The 23339-nt window shown below is 39.7% G+C and overlaps 2 protein-coding genes across 4 annotated transcripts in view; both read left to right on the forward strand.

Annotated features, from left to right (window-relative positions):
* Positions 1-23339, forward strand: part of Slc16a12 (solute carrier family 16 member 12) — a 69478-nt gene that overhangs the window by 5973 nt on the left and 40166 nt on the right. Inside the window, exon 1 of one of the 3 annotated variants that reach the window (XM_048338735.1) lies at positions 4257-5004. The exons of the other annotated variants lie outside the window; for them this stretch is intronic. The gene's annotated coding sequence lies outside the window, so the exon portion shown is untranslated. Of the gene's footprint in view, positions 1-4256; positions 5005-23339 lie in introns of those variants that run through there. 3 annotated transcript variants of the gene reach the window in all.
* LOC125346296 (probable RNA-binding protein 18) lies at positions 9692-10570 on the forward strand. The gene has a single exon (XM_048338739.1). The coding sequence runs from the start codon at positions 9728-9730 to the stop codon at positions 10289-10291; it is 564 nt and encodes a 187-aa protein (XP_048194696.1). The 5' UTR covers positions 9692-9727; the 3' UTR covers positions 10292-10570.

Genomic DNA, 23339 nt, shown 5'->3' on the forward strand with positions numbered 1-23339 from the left:
GGTATTTTATAAACATGCCTGATTAAAAAATTAAGTGATTATTTTTCATGTTTTTGTTGTGTACTTTTTACAGTTTCTCTGTTTGATATATAGAAAGTCTTCCCCCGTGATTGAACAAATTGTCACTGTTATTTTTTTCTTCTTACCCCTGTGCAATTAATCACTAAGCTTATGTCCCTATTTCACATGGCTGTGTGACTTACTGTGTTTCACTGATGCAGATCCTACCCTCAGTGCTGAGTAGCTGTTTGGCAAATTTAGTCACAAGTCTCACCAGGAAACAATTAATTAACTTAATTTTACTAGTTAGAGATGCTTTCAGAGAAAAGAAAAGCACCCACATAAAGAATAAATAAGGATTCATAAATAAGATACTTGTTAAAATACTTCATAAGGTATTTCAGTGACAAAGGGGCTGGCCATTGTGTCAAGGAGTAAATCTTTATGTTTTATTAAGTTGACTTATTTATTAATGTTTCTTTAAGTTGACTTTTTTACCTTCTATGTTAAAAAGAACATAAAATTTAGACTACTATACATTCCAGTTTTATTAAGAGATGAAGATATTACTAAAATTTCAAATGAAAATAAGTAACTGATATACTCAAATTTGCATCTCAGGATCTTCATGGGATATTTTTACTTTCCTTATAAATTCTTGCATGTCAGCATGCCTAATTGGCTATAGAGGAGACTATATTAAGGTAAAGTTTTGTTTTAGCTTTTTTTTTCCCCTCTGGGGCTTGGTGTTGTCCCTGAGCCTCTTTGTGCTCAAGGCTAGTGCTCTACCACTTGAGCCACAGCACCACTACTGGCTTTTTTCAAAGGAGTTTATTGGAGATAAGAGTCTCACAGACTTTTCTTCCAGGACTGGCTTTGAACCGTGATCCTCAGATCTCAGCCTCCTGAGTAGCTAGAATTACAAGTGTGAGCCACTGGCATCCAGCTTGGTTTAACGTTTAGTAGCTGTAAACAGAAACTGAAGAAGAGAATTATTTCGATTCAATCATGTTGAAAGAACTCAGTGGGTTTACCTCTTCACTAGGCAAATGTTAATTGTATACCCAGCGTGTTCTGGACTTCCCAGAGAAACAGGTGTGCACACAAAGAATCATGGCGTTTCCATGAGTCCCATGAACACTGTCTGTTGTGGCAGTTCAGAGCTGGATGCACTTGAGGCTACTTAGATTGGTCAAAGAAATGTAGACATTTACAAGGTGGACATTCTGGGCATCAGAGACAACATGGACAATGGCACTGAGGGGAGAAAGTACACTGTGATTAAAAGCAGCATTCATTCTTCATGATGGCTCCTTGGTGCTGGTGCAAATAGGTGGGTTGCTAGGACACACCAGAGGACAAGCACAAGCAAGGGCATTTAGGGTCTTGTGTATCAAACTATGAAGTTTCAAGTCTTCTTTGGCAGCTTCTAAACCTAAGAGTAGAGTGGCAGTTGAGGTTTCATTAGTTTATGTTTTATATATAGCTCCAAAAATGAAATTTGAAGGAAAACCCAATAAGATGATGACCTAGGAGTCCTCCTGAGGTGATACAGATGAGAAGACTAATACCTCACAGTGAGACTTTTATTTATCTTGATATTTTTTGGGGGCTTGTGTCATGCAGAGCATGTGGTGAGAGGTCTAGTAGGCAGTTTGCTATTTGGAATGATAAGTGTAAATTTTGAACATTATCTTTGAGGATCCTTTGAAATCAATGTCTGGGAAAATTGGAAGGGCCATGAAGCTGGGTGAAAACTGAGGAAGAATAACCAGGCTGTCCTTACTTTGTACTCAGGGCTTATCTTGGGCACTTGCACCTGTATTTTTATACTCCGATTGCCTAGGTAAGTGTTGGTCTTTTTCTTTGGGCCAACTGTAAGGGCAGGGCTGTGAGTTTTATTCACAGTGTCTTTGCTGCGGCACAACCTTTGACCTCATAGGTCTGTGTGTGCCACTGAAATTAGTGGCTTTTTGCATGGAGCTTCAGCAATTCTCGCTTGACTTTCCCCAGCAGTCTACCCAGTACCTGCTATGGTCTAAATATGGTTTATCTTCTCTGAAACCCCATTATGACCTATAAACAGATAGGACCAAATGAGATCTTAAAGAAGTAATTAATGTTCCGCTCTCCTGAGTAAATTCATTCATATAATTAGTGGATTAGTGGATGCATGGAGTCAGCTCTGGAGTGGGTCTGCCATAAAAGCCAGTTTAACTAGTTATCTCCCATTATCCCTATTATTTTCAAAAATCATTTGCTGCTCTGTGCTGCTTCTGGACTCTACTGATAAGGACATCATCAGATGCAGCCGTTAGACTAGAATTACGAGCTGAAAACAATTTCTTTTTTCTTCATAACTTACCCAGGCATTGGTATTGTGTTATTAGCAACAGAAAACTGACTAAGACACTACTCCAGTGGTAAGGATTCAATATGCATTTGTTGAGTGAATAAATGCCACAACTATCATGAAACCACATAAAAAGTAAAAATTAGGGGTCTATAGGAAAGAAGGACAAAGAGGAGAGCTTTAGGGGAGAGACCATTTTGATAATGGGAAGAGTGAATAGTGCTTAAGAGAGGCCCATTAATTGGATAACAGAGTAAGCAAAGGGTGACAAGGACAAGAACAGCTTGGGTGTCATGATAGGGAGACAAAGGGCAAATTCCATTCCACTGAGGTAGAGTGAGGAGATAGAAGATAGTGCAGACAGCTTTAAGAGATTGGTTTTGTGAAAAGAAAATAATCAATGATAGAGTGCAGGAGGCTGAGGAATTTCTTTTCTGCTTCCCCCCCTCATATTATATTCTTCCTTCTGTCTTTAAGGGCAGGAATAAAATAACAGATTAAGAAAGATATAGAAAGAAGTTTGTATTAAAAATATAGCAAAGAGAAGAAAGAGTGCTAACTATAGAGCTACAAAATAGAGGGCAATCCTAAAGGCAAAAATTGTCTAATAAAATAGTACCTCGGTGTTTTGGACACTAAGTTCCAAGTATGCTTAAAATTACTTTATATAAGTAACTCATGGATTCCTATGTAACCTTGAAGAGGTTTAATTGTTATCATAATTTAAAATCAAAGCATCTACAATAGGGAAAGGTTAAGCAACTTGCCTGGGGTTATACAGCTTCTCAATGGCACAACCAGGATGCAGAATTGGCGACCATTGTGCTACCTAAGGAAAATGATGAATATACAGAGTAATTATGATTTCAAATTCCAACATGCAAGAAACAGGTACAATACTGTCTCTGAGTCATGATGCCAAGAACTTAGTTTCTGCTAGAATTCTTAATCTGCATGATTAGAAGATTTCCCCTTATAAAACTTGCCTTACCAGTCATAGGAATACCAAGCATGGGGGTATTTGAATTGATACAGAATTGGAGACTGGTAACTTGGGTGGAGATATGATCAAGGGAGCAACTGAAGTGTTAGATCATGAGCTCCAATCTTTAAGGAAAAGGAGAAGAAAGCAGGACTGGCTAGTACATGGGAGATAGAAGTAGCAGGGAACTGGGGGCCAAGAACGTTGAAAAATCAGTGACAGTTGGTGTTTGAGACTTATGGAGTACAGCAAGTTAGGATAGGGAGGTTATTTAATCCTTAAAACAAACCTAGATCTCAGAGATGAAGCTTGGCACATCTGATAGCAGGTTGATGAATGGCTTTGGGAATAGTGGCCAAGGTGCTGGGGGTGTGGGTGGGACTACAGATGAATCTTCTAGGATATGAAGTGGTTCTCAAAAAATAGAGTTTTCAAGGAAAAGTTGAATGTTTTATATTTTACATGGTAGTTTCTGAAAAATGAACTTGAAGTATGAATTGGCCAAACAACACATTTCACAGGGAACTTGGGTTGCTTTAGCCAAATCATCATCCTTGTGCTAATGAAATCTTTTCTTCCTTCCCATCCTTGCTCTTTTCTCCTAACAATGTGTTGTATAGCATTTTCTAGGCAGCAAGAGATGGCTGAAAACTATCCAGCTTTCCAGATGTGGAGCTCTGTTGTGGCTTGTGGGGGAAAGGTCATGGGAGAGGGGCCAGAAGTTTCAGTTGAACTCAGTGTGCTGTCCTCCACTTCTATAGTTAGCCACATGACAGGAAACCAGCAATATGTTTTTCCCTCATCCAGCTGTACATACATCTCCTTTCCTTCTCTGCCAGTGTAGCGCTCTGGGTGTGGGGGTCAGGGGGGTGGGGAGGAATTAGATCTGATGCAACCTTACAACATGTGAAATCTGTGCTGATTTGATACATAAGTGGTATGAGCAGAGAATTCACCAGGCAGGATGTTGGTGATCTAAGGAATAGAAGCCCTGACTTGGACTGGCTTCTGCCGGAAGGAAAATAATTCCCACATATAATAGGAAATCCAGGAGGAGAATGTCTGGACTCTGGTGTTACTCCTCTGTGATTCTCTTTACTCTGGTATTGTTATCCTAACTTAAAGTCAAAGCTTTTGCAGCACAGAAAAGCTAAGTGACTTGCCTGAAGTTACATAGCTCCTCACTGGCACACTCAGGATACAAATCTGGTAATCGGCATGCTAACTACAGAACCTACATCAAGTAATTAGGATTTCAGATGTCAACATGTGAGAAAAAGCAGTTACAGTCTACTGTCACTGAGTCATGACATCCTGCACTTAGTTTCTACTGGAATTCTTAATCTGCATGATTGGGAGTTTTCCTCTCACAAAACTTGCCTTACCAGTTGCAGGAATAGAAAGGTCGGGATGCTCAGGTTGATGGAGAAGAATTGGGGGCTGGTAGCTTGGGGTTGAGGCATGAGTTGGAGAGCAGGTGACTCAACCTCAACTTGATTGGTTTCAGTGCAATCCGATTTCCCTTATGGCCCCATAAGGGCTACCTCAGTTTGAAGGAATACACAGACAGAGGAAAGTTCTAGTGGATGAAGAGAGGCTATGTATTTATGTGTCTTCAGCAATAAAGAAGCCTGTTCTGGAAGCCCCCAGAAGACTTCTCAGATCTTTGGTAAGAATTGGATCACTTCTCCTCTTCCTTTACATAACCCATCGTATGCAGGAGGAACAGGATTAGCATGCTCTTTTTGAGACTAGGATCTTTTTATGTATTCCAGGCCAGCTTTGAACCTATGATCTTCCTGCATCAGCTTCCCAAGTGCTGGAGTTATAAGAATATACTACCACACACAGATGTCATTAATTCTAGATTAACTGTTTTAAGTAGACTGGATGTTGACAATTAGCAACAAAGTCTATGATAGACAGAAGCTAGAAATCGTTATTTGAAATTCAGACAGCTTTGTCGAAGAGTCAGTGTCATGGATGGCAGCCAAGTCCTCAGTCCCGGTATTGGTATTTGTGAGCAGTATGAAGGCAATTTGCCAGCTCTGTGAGCCTCAGTTTTGTTTTTTTTTCTTTTTGGATTTTGGTGAGAATGAAAGCAAGTACTTCAAACATACTCTAAGTAGCTATACAAATGAAATTTGCTCATTTAATGAAAGTAAGAACAACCCTTCTTCTTATTGAGCATTTAAATGTTCTAGGTACTTCCTACAGATTTGACTGACTTCTCATTATGGTCACTTAAACATATACTGGTCACACCCATACTAAAGAACTCTTGCTGAATGCTTCATTTCCCATCTCACTTAGGCTGAGGTCTAGAACATTAGGATCCAAGGATTGGGCCAAAGAACAGGTGTAGGTTCAGTTTCACCTGGGGGTTCCTTTTTTGTTTGTTTGTTTATGTGAGAGAACAGTGGATCAGAATAAGAAGTCTATGAAGGGGAGCTGGAATTACTGTAGAATAGGTGACTACTGGCTGTGGAGCCTGAATCACTTACTCTCTTTTCTGATTGTCTTTTGCTAATTGGTTTAGGACTCTCTGCACTGAGATGCTACAAAACACAGATGTGTGTGTGTGTGTGTGTGTGTGTGTGTGTGTGTGTGTGTGTGTGTAAAATACTGGATATTTTTCACTGTCATTTTATTTTTTTAGGCTTCTGGAAATGGAAGAGAAGTTTTCAAAGGCTTATCAACTTAGTTGCATAAAATCTTGTCTCATTTGAATCTCATGAAGAGGTCAAGCCTATGTACTGAATGAGGGTTTAGTGGCTGTGGGAACCAAACATGAAGTGTGAAGTTAATTAGGGGATGTATTATTTTTCTTCATGCTGCAAATTTTCTTACTGTGAACAATGCTGAGGATATAATTTTTCCTCCTATTTTGAGTATGATGTTTTCTTGCAGGAAATTAGCTAGGTTGAAAAGTTTGAAAAATTTTTTTTAATATAAATGCCTAATTGAGAAGGAAAGAAATGAGCTACCTGCCAGGAAGGGGGCCCAGTGACAAGGACCACAAAGCATGGCCAGGTCGTTGGGGGAGTAGAAGGAGTACTGTGGGAGGAACTGCATTATTTGGGGGCCAGAATGACTCTGTAGAAAATGGAGACCCAAGAAGTCATTTGGGTGGAATCAGACATGTCAATCAGACATAAAATATTTGTTAGAACTTATGTATTATTAAAAAATATACACATATATATATATGTATGTATCTGCCAGTCCTGGGCCTTGGACTCAGGGCCAGAGCACTGTTCCTGGCTTCTTTTGGCCCAAGGCACTACTCTGCCACTTGAGCCACTGCGTCACTGCACCACTTCTGGCCGTTTTCTATATATGTGGGGCTGGGGAATTGAACCCAGGGCTCCATGTATACAAGGCAAGGACTCTTGCCACTAGGCCATATTCCCAGCCCTTTAAAATGTATTTTAATGCCTTTAGATGGATAGAGGAATTGCCATTTAACAAAGAAGTTTTTGAATATAATGTTTCTTAGTCAATGACACCCCTTTTCATTGCTCATCCCTCCCAATCTATGCACTTCCCTCAACTTGCTTTTTTACATTTTATTTGTTTTTTAATTGGAAAGGTGATGTGCAGAGGGGTTACAGTTACATAAGTCAAGTCATGAGTACATTTCTTTTTGAACAGTGTCATCCCTCCTTCATTTTTTCCTAGTTTTCCCTCAACTTTCTTAATTTTATCATCAAAACACTGAATTTTATGATCACACTCTACTGCTTTACTCTCTCCATTGTTTACCTCCTCCTCTTGGCCTCATCCTCTAACAGATAGAGTTTTCATCCTCATCTTTCAAAATAGCAAGTGTACTTTTTTTTTTTTTTTTTTTTTTGCCAATCCTGGGGCTTAGGACTCAGAGTCTGAGCACTCTCCCTGGGTTCTTTTTTTTGTTTTTTGTTTTTTTTTGGCCAGTCCTGGGCCTTGGACTCAGGGCCTGAGCACTGTCCCTGGCTTCTTCCCGCTCAAGGCTAGCACTCTGCCACTTGAGCCACAGCACCGCTTCTGGCGGTTTTCTGTATATGTGGTGCTGGGGAATCGAACCTAGGGCCTCGTGTATCTGAGGCAGGCACTCTTGCCACTAGGCTATATCCCTAGCCCCCTGGGTTCTTTTTGATCAAGGCTAGCACTCTACTTATCGAGCCATAGCACCATTTCTATGTATGTGGTGCTAAGGAATCAAACCCAGAGCTTCATGCATGCTAGGCAAGCACTCTACCACTAAGCCATATTCCCAGCCCCAGGAATTGTACATTTTTGTTTGCTTTTTTCCTCCAGATTAAAAAAATTTAAATTGCCCGTACGTGCATTCACACTCTAGAGAACAGATTAGAAAGTACTGCACATCCCCTATCTTCTTCCAGATCTCTAGCTTACCTTGTGAACACTTTGGTGGCGCCCTTCCAGGCCAACTTCTCCATATATTCAAATCCCCCAAGGCAAGCCAGCTGTGCCCTCCACCAGCCAGGTAGAACAGATGCTGGAAGTCAGGAGAGCTTTACCCTCTTGGAGCTACCTGGATGAGGCGAGCGTCATGCTGTTTGAGGATCAGGGCACTCCCAACTTTAGAAGGCAGCATCCCGGACAGCCCACCCTTTCCAGAAAGGACAGCTATTTGTGCCCTCTGGCTTCTCGCCAGCACTGCTCTGACTTCCCAAGCAGAGAGCAGGGCCCCTTACCAGTGAAGAGGCTGGTGCCAGACCCAGGGGCTGCATTACCAGCATTGCCATTTCTCTAACACCTACCCTTGTCGCTATACAACCACTTTGTATGAAAGGAATGAAAAGGCCTTGATTCTGCAGGTAAATAGCTCATTTGAGTGACTTCTGGGCAAGTTGCTTCAAGGTTAGAAGACTTGTCTTAGTTTTCTTCAAGTTTAAGGTGCACATTTTCTCTCTCATTTTAATGAAATAAGGTCTGATTAACATTAGATGTGTATATTTTATCAAGAAATGTTTCTTAGTTTTTCCTTCTTCCTGGCAAGTTGTTAAGTCAGTGAGCTATAGTATAATTTATGTTAACTTTAAGGTAGTGAGAAAATGACAGTTGGTCTCAGAACAATGGCTGATAATCTGCTTTGTAAACTAAAGTGCTGTCAAGTAAAAATGATCAGAAAACTTCTAGCTAGGTCATCATTTCCTAAGCATACGATGTGTAGACCGGAACTTGTTGATTTAAAACTGGTGATCGTCTTCTATTCAACCAATTTGGTATTCTGAGTTTTCAAGATGCATGTTCCTATTCTTTCTCCCATCCAATAGCACTTACTAAGCTCTGTTCGTTTTGAATTAAATAAGGAAACATGGCTCTTGAAAACTAGATTTTGTCTTGAATTAGACCTTGACAAGAATCGTAGCCTCCATGCAGATTTAGTGGATTCCTAGCCATTACTGGAAAGACCAGTATGGTGACAAAACTCTTTTCAATTTAAACAGAACAGCAATTTTAAAAAGGCTGTGTTGTGATTCAAACAGAAAAAAAAAGATATGATTGAATGCCTACAATATGCAAGGTAGAATGAAAGAGTTAAAAAAAAATCCCAGTAATTTAGAGTTGGGCACTGTGGCTCACATCTGTAACCCTGGCTACTCAGAAGGCAGAGATTTGTGGATTGTAGTTCAAAGACAGGTCAGGCAGAAAAGTCCAAATTCATCAGCACAAAGCTAGAAGCAATGGAGCTGTAACTCAAGTGAGAAAGTAACAGCCTTGAACAAAACAGGTAAGAGACAGTGCCTAAGTCTTGAGTTCAAGGCCTAGTATGGGTACCAAAATAACTAAATAAAAATGAAAACAATTGTGTAGATATTCTTTCTGTCCTAGTGGAAGTTAGTGTAAAGAGAACAAAGAAAAGTGAATCCTAGACACTGAACTAAAACTCCACTTTTCAGTAAGTTCAGTCAACTTGCTCTAATAATAAATCTGAAGATGTTTACAATCCTAGGAACCTTGGTAAAAACAGAGTGCTAACCAATTACCCTTCTGAAACAAGATCATGTATCATATGTATCAAGGATATGTAAACTCCCACAAGAACTCTCGTCTGTTATGGAGACTGTCCATTTATTTACATGTTATTTGTCACCACATTTAAGGCAGGAGCTGCAAAGCCAAACATCCTTGAGGGGACTCAAGTGTGAAGTATCTGGGTAGTGACATCATAGGGGCTTGGCCGTGGCCATATAGAGGAGGGCAAGGATAAGGTTCATTTACTATCCAGAAAATACTGTTCTTGGTGCTAAGGGCACATCAGTGAATGAAATCAACTGAAATCCCTGCCTTCCTGGAGTTTACCTTCAACTCCACTGCTGCTTTAGAAAACAACTCAGCCAGAGGGCACAGCGGTGAAGTCATCAAGTATTTCCTAGAGATTGATGGAAGCAGAAACCAAAACACTTCCCCTGGAGAACGCATCCATCCTTTCAGAGGGCTCTCTACAGGAAGGGCACCGATTATGGATTGGCAACCTGGACCCCAAAATCACAGAATACCACCTCCTCCAGAAGTTTGGCAAGGTCAAACAGTTTGACTTCCTCTTCCACAAGTCAGGCGCTTTGGAGGGGCAGCCTCGGGGGTACTGTTTTGTTAACTTTGAAACTAAGCAGGAAGCAGAACAAGCCATCCAATGTCTCAATGGCAAGCTGGCACTGTCTAAGAAGCTGGTGGTACGATGGGCACATGCTCAAGTAAAGCGATATGATCACAACAAGAATGACAAGATCCTTCCAATCAGTCTTGAGCCGTCCTCAAGCACTGAGCCAACTCAGTCTAACCTAAGTGTCACTGCAAAGATCAAAGCCATTGAAGCAAAGCTGAAGATGATGGCAGAAAATCCTGATGCAGAGTACCCAGCAGCACCTGTCTATTCCTACTTTAAGCCACCAGATAAAAAAAGGACTACTCCATATTCCAGAACAGCTTGGAAATCTCGAAGATGATGGTTATGAATTATTGTAGCGGCAAAAGAAAATTGATATCCACACCTAAGCTCCTTTGCCTTTGTACTTTGTAGATATAAGCGGTACTGTCCAACAGAGCACAATCACATGTTAGAATTTGGTAATACAACGTTTTTGGTTGTTCCTGATATGTCTTCCCTAAACAATATGTGGAATTGAGTGTCATCCAGAATAAATAGGATGATGTCCAAAACTGTGATTTGAACACTGAGATGCTCTAGTTGGCTGGGTTTGCTTGAATTTTTAACTCCAGAAATACAGTGTTGCAGAGAGAAAGCCAAGCTTATAATCAGGAGAAAACAATTATTAAGTCCATCAAAAAAAAAAACAGGGCATTTTCCTGGGCACATGTTTGCAACATAAAAAGCAAAAAAAGTAACGTGAGAGGCAGATTTTTAAATCGTAACTAGAACTACTGGAGAATTTACAATGGCAGTCTTTCCAACTGGATTGAAAAAAGAGAATTATTGGCCATTTGTAGTAATCTGTTTAAGAATTATGCTTGTAAGTTTCAAAATCCCAATTAGGAAAACATGGTGTGTATATCTTAAAATTGTTTATGTCAACAAACTGGATTCCAGTTTTAACATTTTTTACTACATTCTATTTAGAAACCCAGCTTTTACTCTCTAGTGATCATTTTTAAGAATCTAAATTATCCTACTTTCTCTAATACCAAATATTACTACCACAGCACTTTTGAAAGTTGCAGTAATTGCATGAGATTGTTTTTATAGCATAAGATTTCTCTGTTTGGAACTGTGTCATGGCTGATCTAAATAGAAAAGCAAACATTCTTGGAAAGCCTAAATTTTGCTGTATAAGTCACCATCAAGCATTACTACCTAATAATTCTGTAGGGTCTGAGGAGAAGAAGCGAGATGGGCCATAAAGGCCACATGCAGAGGGCACCAGGAATCTGCAGCGGCCTCTGCTCTGGCACCCACATTGTGACCACCTCATGTTTTCAGTAGTTCTAAAAAACTGCATGACTTGAAAACAATCATTTGTAGAACACCCTGGATGAAAAATAAAATGCCTCTTTGAACAATTCTGACCAAAACAGTGTAGAAAGATTCATAAAAGTGTTTCTTCAGCTCAGTTTGGTCATTTTTGATACCATCTTTGACAGACTATAAATGGGCAGCACTATTGCTCCTCTATAAGTAAATCACTCCAGGTGCCATTCGTGGTAATTAAAGACTGTTTACCACTTTCATTACTAGTTAAAAAAAGAAAAATAAGAAGCTTCCATTGTAGATACTTAAGTCTTCCTAATAATATAAAGATACCAAGCATGGTGTCAACCATCTATAATCCTGGTACTGGAGAGGCTTAGACTGGAGGGTCACAAGTTCAAGAGTAGCCTAGACTAGGTAGTGCTTTCCCCAAGGTCAGTCTTTTTAGATGTCTTTAGATATCAGATACTCTACATTTAATTAGCTCTATGTATATTTGTGATGCAAGTGGCTCTCCTTCCACTTGGAGGCTAATTCAGGGAGGTGGGAGCAACTGTCTCCCCCCCCTTTTTTGTTTCTGGTGACTTCTTGAAGTATAGAACACACCATTTTATCCTTAGGTCCTCAAAAGGTTATGCTAATACAAAACTTAATGCCAGTAGTCTTCTATTTTTAATAGAAACTTAGAAAATACTTAAGTTAGGACTCTATTAAAGTTACTTCCTCTAGAAACCAGAACTATTTATTTGTATTTAAAACAATGTTTATTATTTGTACCAGTTCTTATCCCTCCATGTGAATAAATGCAAGACCTTCTCTGTGAAAGAAAAAAAAAGAAAACAACTCAGCCAGAATAATCCCTAGTCTATTAGAATAATTATATCAGAATAATTTCCAAAGTAAGAGTGAATGAGTCAGACACACAGGTACGGTCCTGTGGATAAATTACATAGATTTTGATTTTGTTAGTATATAGACCTTTTCCTTCTGGCCAGTTTTTGGGGAATCAAGTATTACTGGATAAACATGAGTACTAGAATTTTAAGTAGGGCTAGCTTCCTTTTATCATTTGTCTTGGTCTATCACCTTGATTTGCCAAAATAAGCATAGGTATCAACCTTATAAGACTGTGGCTGGTTTATTTTACTTCAGTTTTGCTGTTCAATTGAAAATAACACTTCATTGTAAGATAAATATATCATGGTACTGATTATGATGAATGACTGCACTTAATTCAGATGACTTGGTGAAGTTTACATGGTGTTGAACAGTGGCTTTTGTGGCTTAGGCTGGATAGCTTGGAGCCCAGCCTCCAGCTCTCAAGGAGTCACTGGGGACTTCTCTTCCGGCCTGGTTTTCTAATGAGTGCTCAAGCAGGGCTTTCTGGAAATGTGACACTGATGAGATCATTATAATAACAAGCCTGGGAGCGTGGACCTGGACACCCTATGCTTTTCTTTTGAGCTTCTTGTGGGAAAATGAGCATGGGCGACTGCCCTTATCTTCCATTTCAACAAATGAACTTCCGCTGGGTCTGCAGAGGAAGATAAAATTGGTCACTGGTGAGAGACAAAAAGCAGGCAGTTGGCAGGGACTGGAGCTCTCTGGCACTGAGAATTCAGTCTTCCATGCTCCTGTTGGCTTGGCTGGTTTCTACTATATCAGTAGATGTTAAGGATGGGAAAGTTTGTGGTGAGGATTCCTGTTTACCAATTTGTACCTGAAGTTCTTTCATTAATTGTATCAAGCCAGGCTCTCAACATCTTTGATTTGGAGAATTTTCCATTGGAGTGACAGCTAACATTACAAAGTCCTAGAATCCTTGTGCCCTCAATTAACCACATAATCCACTGCAGTACCTGCTAAACCCCTAATGAGGGCCTTTCCATCTCTACCAAGCCCAGCAGGCACTGCTGTCAACTGAATATTTGTCTCTAAAGATTTATGATCAAGTCCTAATCCTGGTCAAAAGCCAAAATCACAGCAAACTTAAAGGATCTTCAGTGGCTTTATTTATGTTCTAGAACTGGACAATCCTTTATTTGACAAAATAAGATGTGTGTTCTATGAGCCAGGCAGAAATTGGTTTTACCAAACAGTAATGAGCTGAGGAAAGCAGAGATAAGAGAACAGAAAGCAGATTGGCCATTTCTAAATTACATTTGTAGTTAAGGGTGAAACAGAGGGTGTTTCTTTATCATGTAAGTCACAACTGGCATGTTTGCAGATTTGGCTATAATCTCATGATTCCACCACCCTGTCCCTTCACCCCCCACCCCCGAAACTCAGATAAACAAGTTAGTTTCAGCTTGGTGATGTGGAATTTTAACACAACTCCATTTGGCCTGGTCTGATGAGCCTAGTGCAGCTTAGATCCAAGCAATGACCTCCTCCAAGTTTTGTTTGGACCCCTTAATGTGATCATATTTGGAGGTAGGGAATTTGAGAAGTGATTCAGGTTAGACAGGCCATAGATTAGAGCTCCCAAGATAAAATTAGTGTCCTAATAAGAAAAGGAAGAAGGAAAGCCATGCAAGCATACACAGAGCTGGTCATCTACAGATTAGGAAGACAGAGCCCTCCCCAGAGCCTTCCCTTGCTCTGACACCTTGGCCCCAGACTTCCAATGTCCATAACAGTGAGAAAGCAAATGTCTCTGCTATTTAAGCCAGTCAGCATGGAATATTTTGTTGTAGTAGCTTGATCTGACTATGAGAGGCACAGCTTTTTAACCTTTTCTTTTGTGCCAGTCTTGGTGCTTAAACTTAGGACCTGTACATTGTCCCAGAGTTTTTTTTTTGTTGTTTTTTTTTGTTCAAGGCTAATGCTCTACCACTTGAGCCACAACTCCACTTCTAGCTTCTTTTTGGTAGTTTATTGGAGATAAGTGTCTCACAGGCTTTCTTGCCCAGGCTGGCTTTGAACCACGATCTTCAGATCTCAGCCTTTTGAGTATCTAGGATTACAAGTGTGAGCCACTGGCACCTGGCTAGTTTTTGTTTTCTTAAGGACTTACTTGATTCACAGGATTGTTGGTGAAATCAATTACCTTACACTCTTACAAGCTATTACTTTGCAACTATTAAAATGACAAGAGGGAATACATTTTTTGAGCATGGAAATACATACATTTGTGATCTTACACTATGTATGAAAGAGCAAATTTCACACAGGATGACCACAGCTTTCTGCTTCCAGTACTTCACAGATGATATCAGGTGTGTAAGATTTTCCACACCAAACAATTCCCAATTTTCTGCACATACCTCCTGGATGTCCTATTGAATTCAGTTCTCCCTCTACCCATGCCCAGGTTAAGAGTACAGACGCCACCTGCATTTAACCCAACTGGCTATAACTGATAAGTTCCAGTTCTTCTCAAGTTTATTTCATGTGCTAGAAATAGCACTCAGGAAAACAGTTTACATACAGATGTTATGAGTTTCCTACAAAGAATACACAAAATAGACAGTTATGGAGATAACAGAATATGGTCTGATGGGTACCAAGTAATGGATCTTCTCTCTCCTGGAGGTTGTAGAGAGGCACCAAGCTCTCAGAACCTTATCCTTTTGAGTTTTTCTGGAGGCATAATTACTTGGGCCTGATGATTGATTAACTCATTTGCCACTGGTGGTTAAGTCAATCTCCAGGCCCTCCCCCTTCCCCTGAGGTTAGGGCTGAGGTGGTACCACAAGTTCCAACCCTCCAGTCACGTGACTCATCCTCTAGGCTGCTAGTCCCATCCAGAGGTCAATAGGAACCCCAGCTACTTCATTTCCATGCAAAAAGATACTGAAAGCTTTCAAGCCTTTTAGGCTTACTGAAAATTTCAAGGTGTTTAGGAGTCAGCAGTCGCAAGTTAGGAAACCTGGGCAGAGACTCAGTATGTTTTTCATATTGTGCCAAAAAAACCCCAAAAACAACAAACCTCTCACATTGCTGGACATCCATTACCAGTATCAATCTCTGGAATACTTTTATCTAGACTACCCAACATTAACTTATTATTCTTGTCCTCAACCCCTAACAACTACCATTTATTTCCTGCAAACTTGACTATTCTAGATCTACTTACACACAAACTGGAGTTTGTCTTCTGATGACCTTTTATCACGTCCTATCTTCATGTTCCATTTGTTTTGGTTATTATTAATAATGCTGCAATGAACAGGGCATATAGGTATCTGTTAGAGTCCCTGCTTTTTATTGTTTTGGGTGTATACTTGGAAGCAAAGTTGCTGCACCATATGGAATATTCTTTAAAAAAAAATACTTTGAGGGGCTGAGAATATGGCCTAGTGGCAAGAGTGCTTGCCTCGTATACATGAAGCCCTGGGTTCAATTCCTCAGCACCACATACATAGAAAATGGCCAGAAGTGGCCCTGTGGCTCAAGTGGCAGAGTGCTAGCCTTGAGCAAAAAAGAGGCCAGGGACAGTGCTCAGGCCCTGAGTCCAAGGACCAGGACAGGCAAAAAACAAAAAAAAAGCTACTACCAAAAAAATACTTTGAGGAGCCACCATATTTGTTTTCTATAGAAGCATCACCATTTCCTAATCCCACCAGCAATGCACAAAGCTTTCAATTTCTCTACATTATTCTCAATACTTATTTTCTTTGGTTTACATAATAGTCATAATGCTGATAAAGTCACACTTTCATGTTTTTTAAAGTATTCACACACATAAGCATAGGAAAAATTTTCAATGTATTTTCTGTAACTAAAAATAGTGCCTATTTAGGTGGGAAGATGTGGTTGATATTTATGACCTTCACATTCTCTCTTCTTTTTCTGCATCAAGCAATGCAACATGCAATGGAAAACATTTGCAACTATCTCTTGAGTCTGATATCAGTTCTCATTTGCTGCAGCACATCCTTTCATATGCCTCCTTCTACTTCTTGATTTGGGGCTTATGCTGTCTCTCTTTTTTTTATGATCCCCCTCTTTGTACTGAGGCCACCCACGCGTGGTCCATGGCTAAAGCCTGGCTACAACATATCCCTCTGCCAGTGAAGAAGAACTAGGGCTCTGTGGCAGATTAGATTGTGGAAATGCTACAGTCCAACTCCACCTCTTTCTATTGCCCTTGCCCACCTTCCTCCTCACCTGTTTCTACCACAAAAGAATCTCCCTTTCTTATTTGTTCACGCACTAAAATTGCGGTCAGTGGCTTCATTACAGCCAGATGGGAAGGGTGCGTTCTGTTCTTCTTACTCTTCTCACATTCTTGCATTAGTAATTTTCCTATGACTTTTAGAGCTCACAACAAATGTTTATCTTTTGTTTAAACATCAATAAAGATTTCATGTGTGCCAATTAATAAAAATTAGATGAAATCTTTTTATGGAGCTAGGTACTGATGTTGTGAAGCTATACACGAACAGTTTGTAACAATGTAATTTGTTTTTCATATACTGAATTTGATCACATGCAGGCTGAGAGGATGGTTTACAAAGTGTAGATAGAGAGATAGATATATAGATATAGATATAAATATAGATGCAGATACACATATAGCAAAGAGAGGTGCTAAGAAGAGGCACAGCTAGACAAAGACCTCTCTTTTAAGTGGCTAAGCGACTTTTTTACACAATCGGTAGACTTTCTATAGTGGTGTTTTTGTTTGTTTTGGTTGGACATGATGACTATGATTAGTCTGGGGGCTAAGAAGTTGATGCAGAGGAAAAGTGTTGCAATCATCCTCCCCAAACTGTTATAACCTATGCTGGTTTCATGTAGATATGGGAAAGAATGCTGAGATCAGATGAGTCATTTGGGGGCCTTCGGCCATGGAGGGAATCTGAGGATCAGCTGTGAGCCAGGGCAGCAAAAGTAAATCCATTTCCTAATCCTTTCATGTCTCAATCAGGCACCTCTGTTTCTATGCTCTCAATTTCTTCCTTATGCTTAGATTTCTCATAGACTTCTCAAAGGAGAAACTGTTGATGACTTTGGGGATTGACTTTCTCTGACTTCCTCCTTCACTTCTAGCCTAAATCCATAAAGGCTTCTCTTCCTCTAAGGCCTTTTCTCAACAACCACCCCCATTCCATCTCAATAGTCCTGAACTGCAATGACAGTATTAGGACATTTGCCAATTGATGGGGAAACTTGCTAATTCCACTTCCAAGGCTGTCTTCCTTTCTTCTTTCCTTCCTTCTTTTTCTGCCTGCCTTTCTTTTCTTTTCCTTCTTCCTTGCTTCCTTCCTTCCATCCTTTCTCCTCCTTCCTTCCTTCCTTCCTTCCTTCCTTCCTTCCTTCCTTCCTTCCTTCCTTCCTTCCTTCCTTCCTTCCCTCCCTCCTTCCTTCTCTCTCTCTCTTTCTTCTTCATTATGGAGTTATGGTTCCACTTCTGAGTTATCATATATATATATATATATATATATATATATATATATTTTTTGGCAGTCCTGGGGCTTGGTCTCAGGGCCTGAGCACTGTCCCTGGCTTCTTCTTGCTCAAGGCTAGCACTCTGCCACTTGAGCCACAGCGCCACTTCTGGCCATTTTCTGCATATGTGGTGCTGGGGAATTGAACCCAGGGCTTCATGTATACAAGGCAAGCACTCTTGCCACTAGGCCATATCCCCAGCCCCGAGTTATCATATTTTTAACTTTTCATAAGTTTGTCTAAGTATATGTAGCCTCCTTGCAATCCAAAGACATATTCTGGAGCAAGCCATCTCCCTTGCCTCACCCAGCCCCATGGTGTTTTTCAGATTACTGCCTGTTACTCAGCATTCCACATCTCTTCTTTATTTGGGTAAATCTAGAAATCCATGTGATCCACCCCCTTGCTGAACTTTCCCTTTTCTCTCCATCCTGCAGTGTGAAATCCCTGCATGTTTCTTTCATTTTATCATGCTGTGTGATCACACAGTAAAACCAAAACACCATTAAGAGGGAAATCTTAGTTAGATTAATAGAATCATGCAGGGAGTTTTTATAATTCTGATTGGGATTAGAATAGCAACTATTGATTAAATGGCACTGTATTAATTTTCTTTTTCCTTTTTATTGTAAGTAAAGCAAGGCCATGTTTATATAACCATGCAAGTTAAGGACCTCCAACTTCAGCAAGTCATACTTATTGTAAAAGGAAAATAATTCAAAATAAGAAAAAAAGTCAGTTTCATGAGAAGTCTTTAATTCGCAATGTCATAAGATTGTTATATGAAAAGGATTTATTGCCTTTGCCTCTTTAATGACAACTGTTTTTCGAGATCTGGGTCTGCTTTTGAGAACATTTGCCAAAGAGATATGAATTAAGAATTTGACTGTTAGGACTAGGCATTTTTTTTTTTTTACCAGACTGGAATCATTTGATCATGATCTCAGATTGTAGCTTTTGATAGGGAAGAGAACATTTGTTTTGTTTTATATTATAAGTTTTGATGATCATGGTAGCTTCTTGGCTTTTCAATCTTTGATGAGGGTGCAAGAAAAAACAGACTGCTGGCTTCTTTGGACAGATGGAGACCTACTTGGTATGAAGTCAGGAAATTTCTGATCTTCTGCCATCTATTTGATCAGAATCCAAGGTCCTCCAGCTGTGGCTACCAATATGATTAGCCGTTGGACACTTGAGCATTATCTTCAAAGGAAATATGTTATAGACTTTAGCAATGCCTGGTACATATGCAGTCAAGATGCCCATTGTTTATTCTCTATGTAATCCTAAGGGATTGATGCCTTTGACATGTATTTGGGGGCTCTCCAGTGTGAGGCTTTGAAATGTTGCAAGTCTTAGGCAAGCTGCTGAGCTCTGCTCAGGAACAGTGTCCATCAGCTTCTGAAGGCATATGCAATCGAGTTCTCAAGTCTTCCAGAAATAGTTCTGTGGACTTCACTTTTGCCTGAATTTCAGCCTCAAATGGAAATTAGGTCTACACTACTGTAAACTTCCCTCAAACAGGGTTTTAGGCTACTGTGAACCTGGTCTGTGTCAGTGGTAGATAACTTGAAAACAACACAATAAAGATTGTTCTTGGCTCATTTTCAGTTTGAAATTCTACAGATGATAAGATAAGGAAGAATCCCTAACTGAGTTTGCACTTTCATACTAAAGATGAACAAGCAACAGACAAATTAATAACTGAGACGACGTAAGCAGTGACAAGTATACTGTGGAGTCTATATAAGAAGCCTAATTTCAGGAGGCTGACTTCTGAGAAGCATAGTTCCAAGTCAACCTGGGCAGTTCTTGAGACTCTTATCTCCAATTAAGCACCCCAAACAGATGGAAGTGGAGCTGTGGATCACATGGTAGAACACCAGCCTTGAGTGAAAAAGCTGAGACAGTGAGTTTAAGTCCAGTATTGGCACAGAAGAGAAGTCTAGTTAATTGAGAATTACTAAGGGATGGGAGGCCGACGTATCATAAAATTATTATTATTATGGGGTAAGGGCTATCTTACAAAGAGATGATGGCACAAAGGAGCCTGTGGAGTGAAGGTAGGAGAATAGTATTCCAAGCAGAAAAAATAGCAAGTGTGTGAGAAGGTGTTCAAGTCCTTTGCAATCACAAAAACGTAAGTTTAAAGCATAGGAGAGAAGTATGCTCCCTAATGCAGTTTAGCTATTAGTAGTGTATCAATAAGCTTGAAATTGACTTCTGTGAATGGTGTGAGACTGGGAATTGTGGGATTTTTATATTAATATTATTGCACACTGAGTTATGGAACATGTTTTTCTTTCATTGCTTATTTCCCCTTGTGGACTTTTTGGTTCTGGTACATCCTTAACTGAATGTTTTCTTATTCCTTCTAATATTTTATATTTTTATGTTTCTGCCATTTGCCTAGAGTCTAGAAGGGTGGGGCTAGTGTTTTTGGACTCAAATGGGGTCAGCTTTTGGGGCTTGGTATTTCATCCTACACTAGGACAATCCCCCTGTGATAGAATAGCATATCACCTTCTCCACTAACCCAAGGGTTTCAGCTGTCCTAAAACCAGTATTAAGTGTACGCTACAGCAAATTCAGTACCAATTTTCTTCCAGAAGGGAAGACTAATTGACTGTGGGAGAAGGTAGACAATGTTTAAAAATGTCCATTACTTCATTTTTAGGGGCACTCTGTACTCGATTTCTTTAGAAATTCTCTGTTCCTCTGTTCCTGAGAAATACTGCAAATGGACTTTCTTCCTTTTAGCTCCCTTCCCTGTTGGGTTAGGTTTCAGTGATCTCTGTTTTGTTAAGTCACATACCATCTGTTCATTCATTTCCCAGTTTCCAATTTGGTTGACATCTCCTGTCTATTGTCATCTTCATTCCTGTTCGCTTTGTTCTTGTGGCTTATTTCCTTTTCATTCCTTTACTATTGGTGGGGGGAATAGGAAGGAGCACAGATAAACAAGTCTGCTCCATCTGCTATATTAAATTAGAAGCTGAATGTATCACAACATATCGAACTAATTCCCCCGCAAATGGAAACTTGCTCCAGTGGTTTTGTAGTTTCAAACGATGCTGGTGTTCTCACACAAAGATCTATTGGGGAGTGTTATCCTAGGATGAGGTCCTACCATAGAAACATTGGGTTAAGTAGATTAAAAATTTATGATAGGTATTATCCAATATTATCTCAAAAACTAGTTATTTTTTGCCTTTTCAAGAAATAGATTATCTAACCCATGAAAATAATTTAAAAAAATTATCTAACCCATGAAAATAATTTTTAAAAAAACTTTGGTATTTAATGTCAAATCTTACCTCTTCCCCTAGGCAGAACCAGGAGGAAATTAGCTCTCTGCAGTGGGAAAGAGAAGTATAATCCTTCCTTATTTTCTTGCTCACTGTAAGTTTTTTGATCTTTGAAACTTCCCGAGCATCTGGTTCAATTGGAGTGCGGGTTAGGAAGGTTGGACACACCTTACTTGGCATGTTATTTCTCTTGAATCTTCCTCTTTGATGGGTGATTTTGTAGTTTTCATTTTTTATTTATCTTACTTGTTTGAGGCTTTCCTGCTTGTGTCTTCTGGGTGCAACCTCAGCCAGTCCTGTAACAGCACATTCATCTCTTGTGGCTGATTGCATTTCGATCAGCTACTGCCTCTCTGTTTTCTATTAGCTTCCCTGTTAGAGAGCCATTCCCCTCCAGACGGCCCTCTGGGGCAGGACTGTAATGACTCCTACTGCTCTTACAGCAAGGTCTGGAGCTGCCTTATGGGAAACTCTCATGCATCCTTTGAGTGATGAGGAAGAGGGCTGTATGCATCCTGCACCTCATAGAGTGAGGAATGGGACAAGGGGAGAAATCTATCATTGGTCTTTGTCTCCTAAAATCCTCAGGATTTCTTAAGTGTTAGGAATGACCAGAGCGTCTTTTGCAACAATAGAGTACTCTTAAAGCACAGAAATACTTCAGCTAGGAAAGGAACATTTTGCTCTATGGGAGTCTGGTACTCTGTTGCCAAAGGTTCACTGATGATCTGACCCTTCTGAAATTGTTGATTTTCAAGTGACAGATTTTACAGGAAATTTACAGAATTGTATGTAGTATTAGTGGTGCTAATGGTTTGGGAGAGCACCTTTTTATTTGAGCCTATTTTTCTTTGCTGACAACAAGTAATTTTATCAACGTTTTGTCCCTTGCACCACAGTCTGTACTGAGAGCATCAAGTTGGCTGGACTGGTTTGTTCAGCCAGTGCTTTACCACTTTATCCATGTCTCCCATTCAGCATTTGGATGGTTAATTAGTGATGGCATCTCAAGAACTTCTGTCTAGCCTGTCTTCAAACTACAATTCTCAGGATCTCAGTCTTCCAAGTAGCTAGGATAATAAGCATGAGCCACTGGTACTTGGCTTTAGTATCTTTTTTGATCACAGTATAGTAGACTGGTATCATCAGGAACTAGAGAATAATTTTTCAACATATATGAAATAACCTACTTATTATGGTTTTATGAGTATAAACACATGTAATAATATACAGACTCAAGTATATAGTGTGAAAGCCAGACATGGTAGTACATGACTATAGTTCCAGCTATTTGTAGGGTCTGAGGTAGAGTGATCACTTGAGCCTAGGAGTTCAGGACTAGCTGGAGCAACACAGTGAAACTGCAATCGATAGCTTCTTAAAAGTAGTTACCTTAGAAAAATTTTCAGGTCAAGGAATCATTTTTAGTAGTGTTTTTAATCCATTTTAAATAAATTTAAGCATTTTGCATTTTCTTTTGAATAGTGTCAGCAGTGATTAGTTGGTAAATCTAATATTATTTGGGGGAATATGAAAAAAATTATGTGGAATCAAATCTGAAGTCATTGGAATGGAATAATATGTTTATAAAAGGATGGATTCAGCTTTCTTTATTTTTACCCTGTGTAAAATTCAAATTTATTCAAGTTAATATTAATGGACACATCCTCATATAATACACATTTTTTTACAAGCTTATCTCTTCTCTTTCAACAATTCTTTTGAACAAGTTGTTGCTCAGCCCCTTTCTGTAAAGAATGTATATTTGCTACAATGTATAAAATGGTGAGGCAGATACAAATAACACTGGCTTCAAATACGAAAGTAGAATTCAATTTATTAATATGAAAATCATTTAAGATAATTTATTGTATTTGTGACCCAAGTACATGATTCTCAAATATGAAAGGTTTTTGTTTTTTTGTGCCAGTCCTGGGGCTTGAACTCTGGGCCTAGACACTGTACCTGACTTGTTTTTTTCTTTTGCTTAAGGCTGGAGCTCTACCTCTTTAGCCACAGCTCCACTTCTGGCATTTTGGTAGTTAATTAAAGATAAAAGTCTCAAGGACTTTCCTGCCCCATCAGGCTTCAAACCGGATGAACCCTGATCGCTCCTCAGATATCAGCCTCCAGAGTAGCTAGGATTGCAGGCATGAATTACCTTCTATCAGCAGTACATGTGTTCTGTGTTCTTTGTGAGACCCTGGGACCAGTGGGAGGGCCTTTGTCTTTACGCCACAGGTAAGATACTGCTCACTTGGCTTCTTCTCTGATGTTGTTTACTGTAATTCTCCTTTATCAGATTTCTCCTCCTCAAACGCCACTACGAGTGTGTTTGCTGGCCTGAGAACCTTCTTTGTAGAA

This window comes from Perognathus longimembris, chromosome 2 (assembly GCF_023159225.1).
Source record: "Perognathus longimembris pacificus isolate PPM17 chromosome 2, ASM2315922v1, whole genome shotgun sequence".
NCBI classification, from domain to species: domain Eukaryota; kingdom Metazoa; phylum Chordata; class Mammalia; order Rodentia; family Heteromyidae; genus Perognathus; species Perognathus longimembris.

Coding starts and splice junctions, on each gene's coding strand:
- LOC125346296 (XM_048338739.1), top strand. CDS start 9,728: ATGGAAGCAGAAACCAAAACACTTCCCCTGGAGAACGCATCCATCCTT.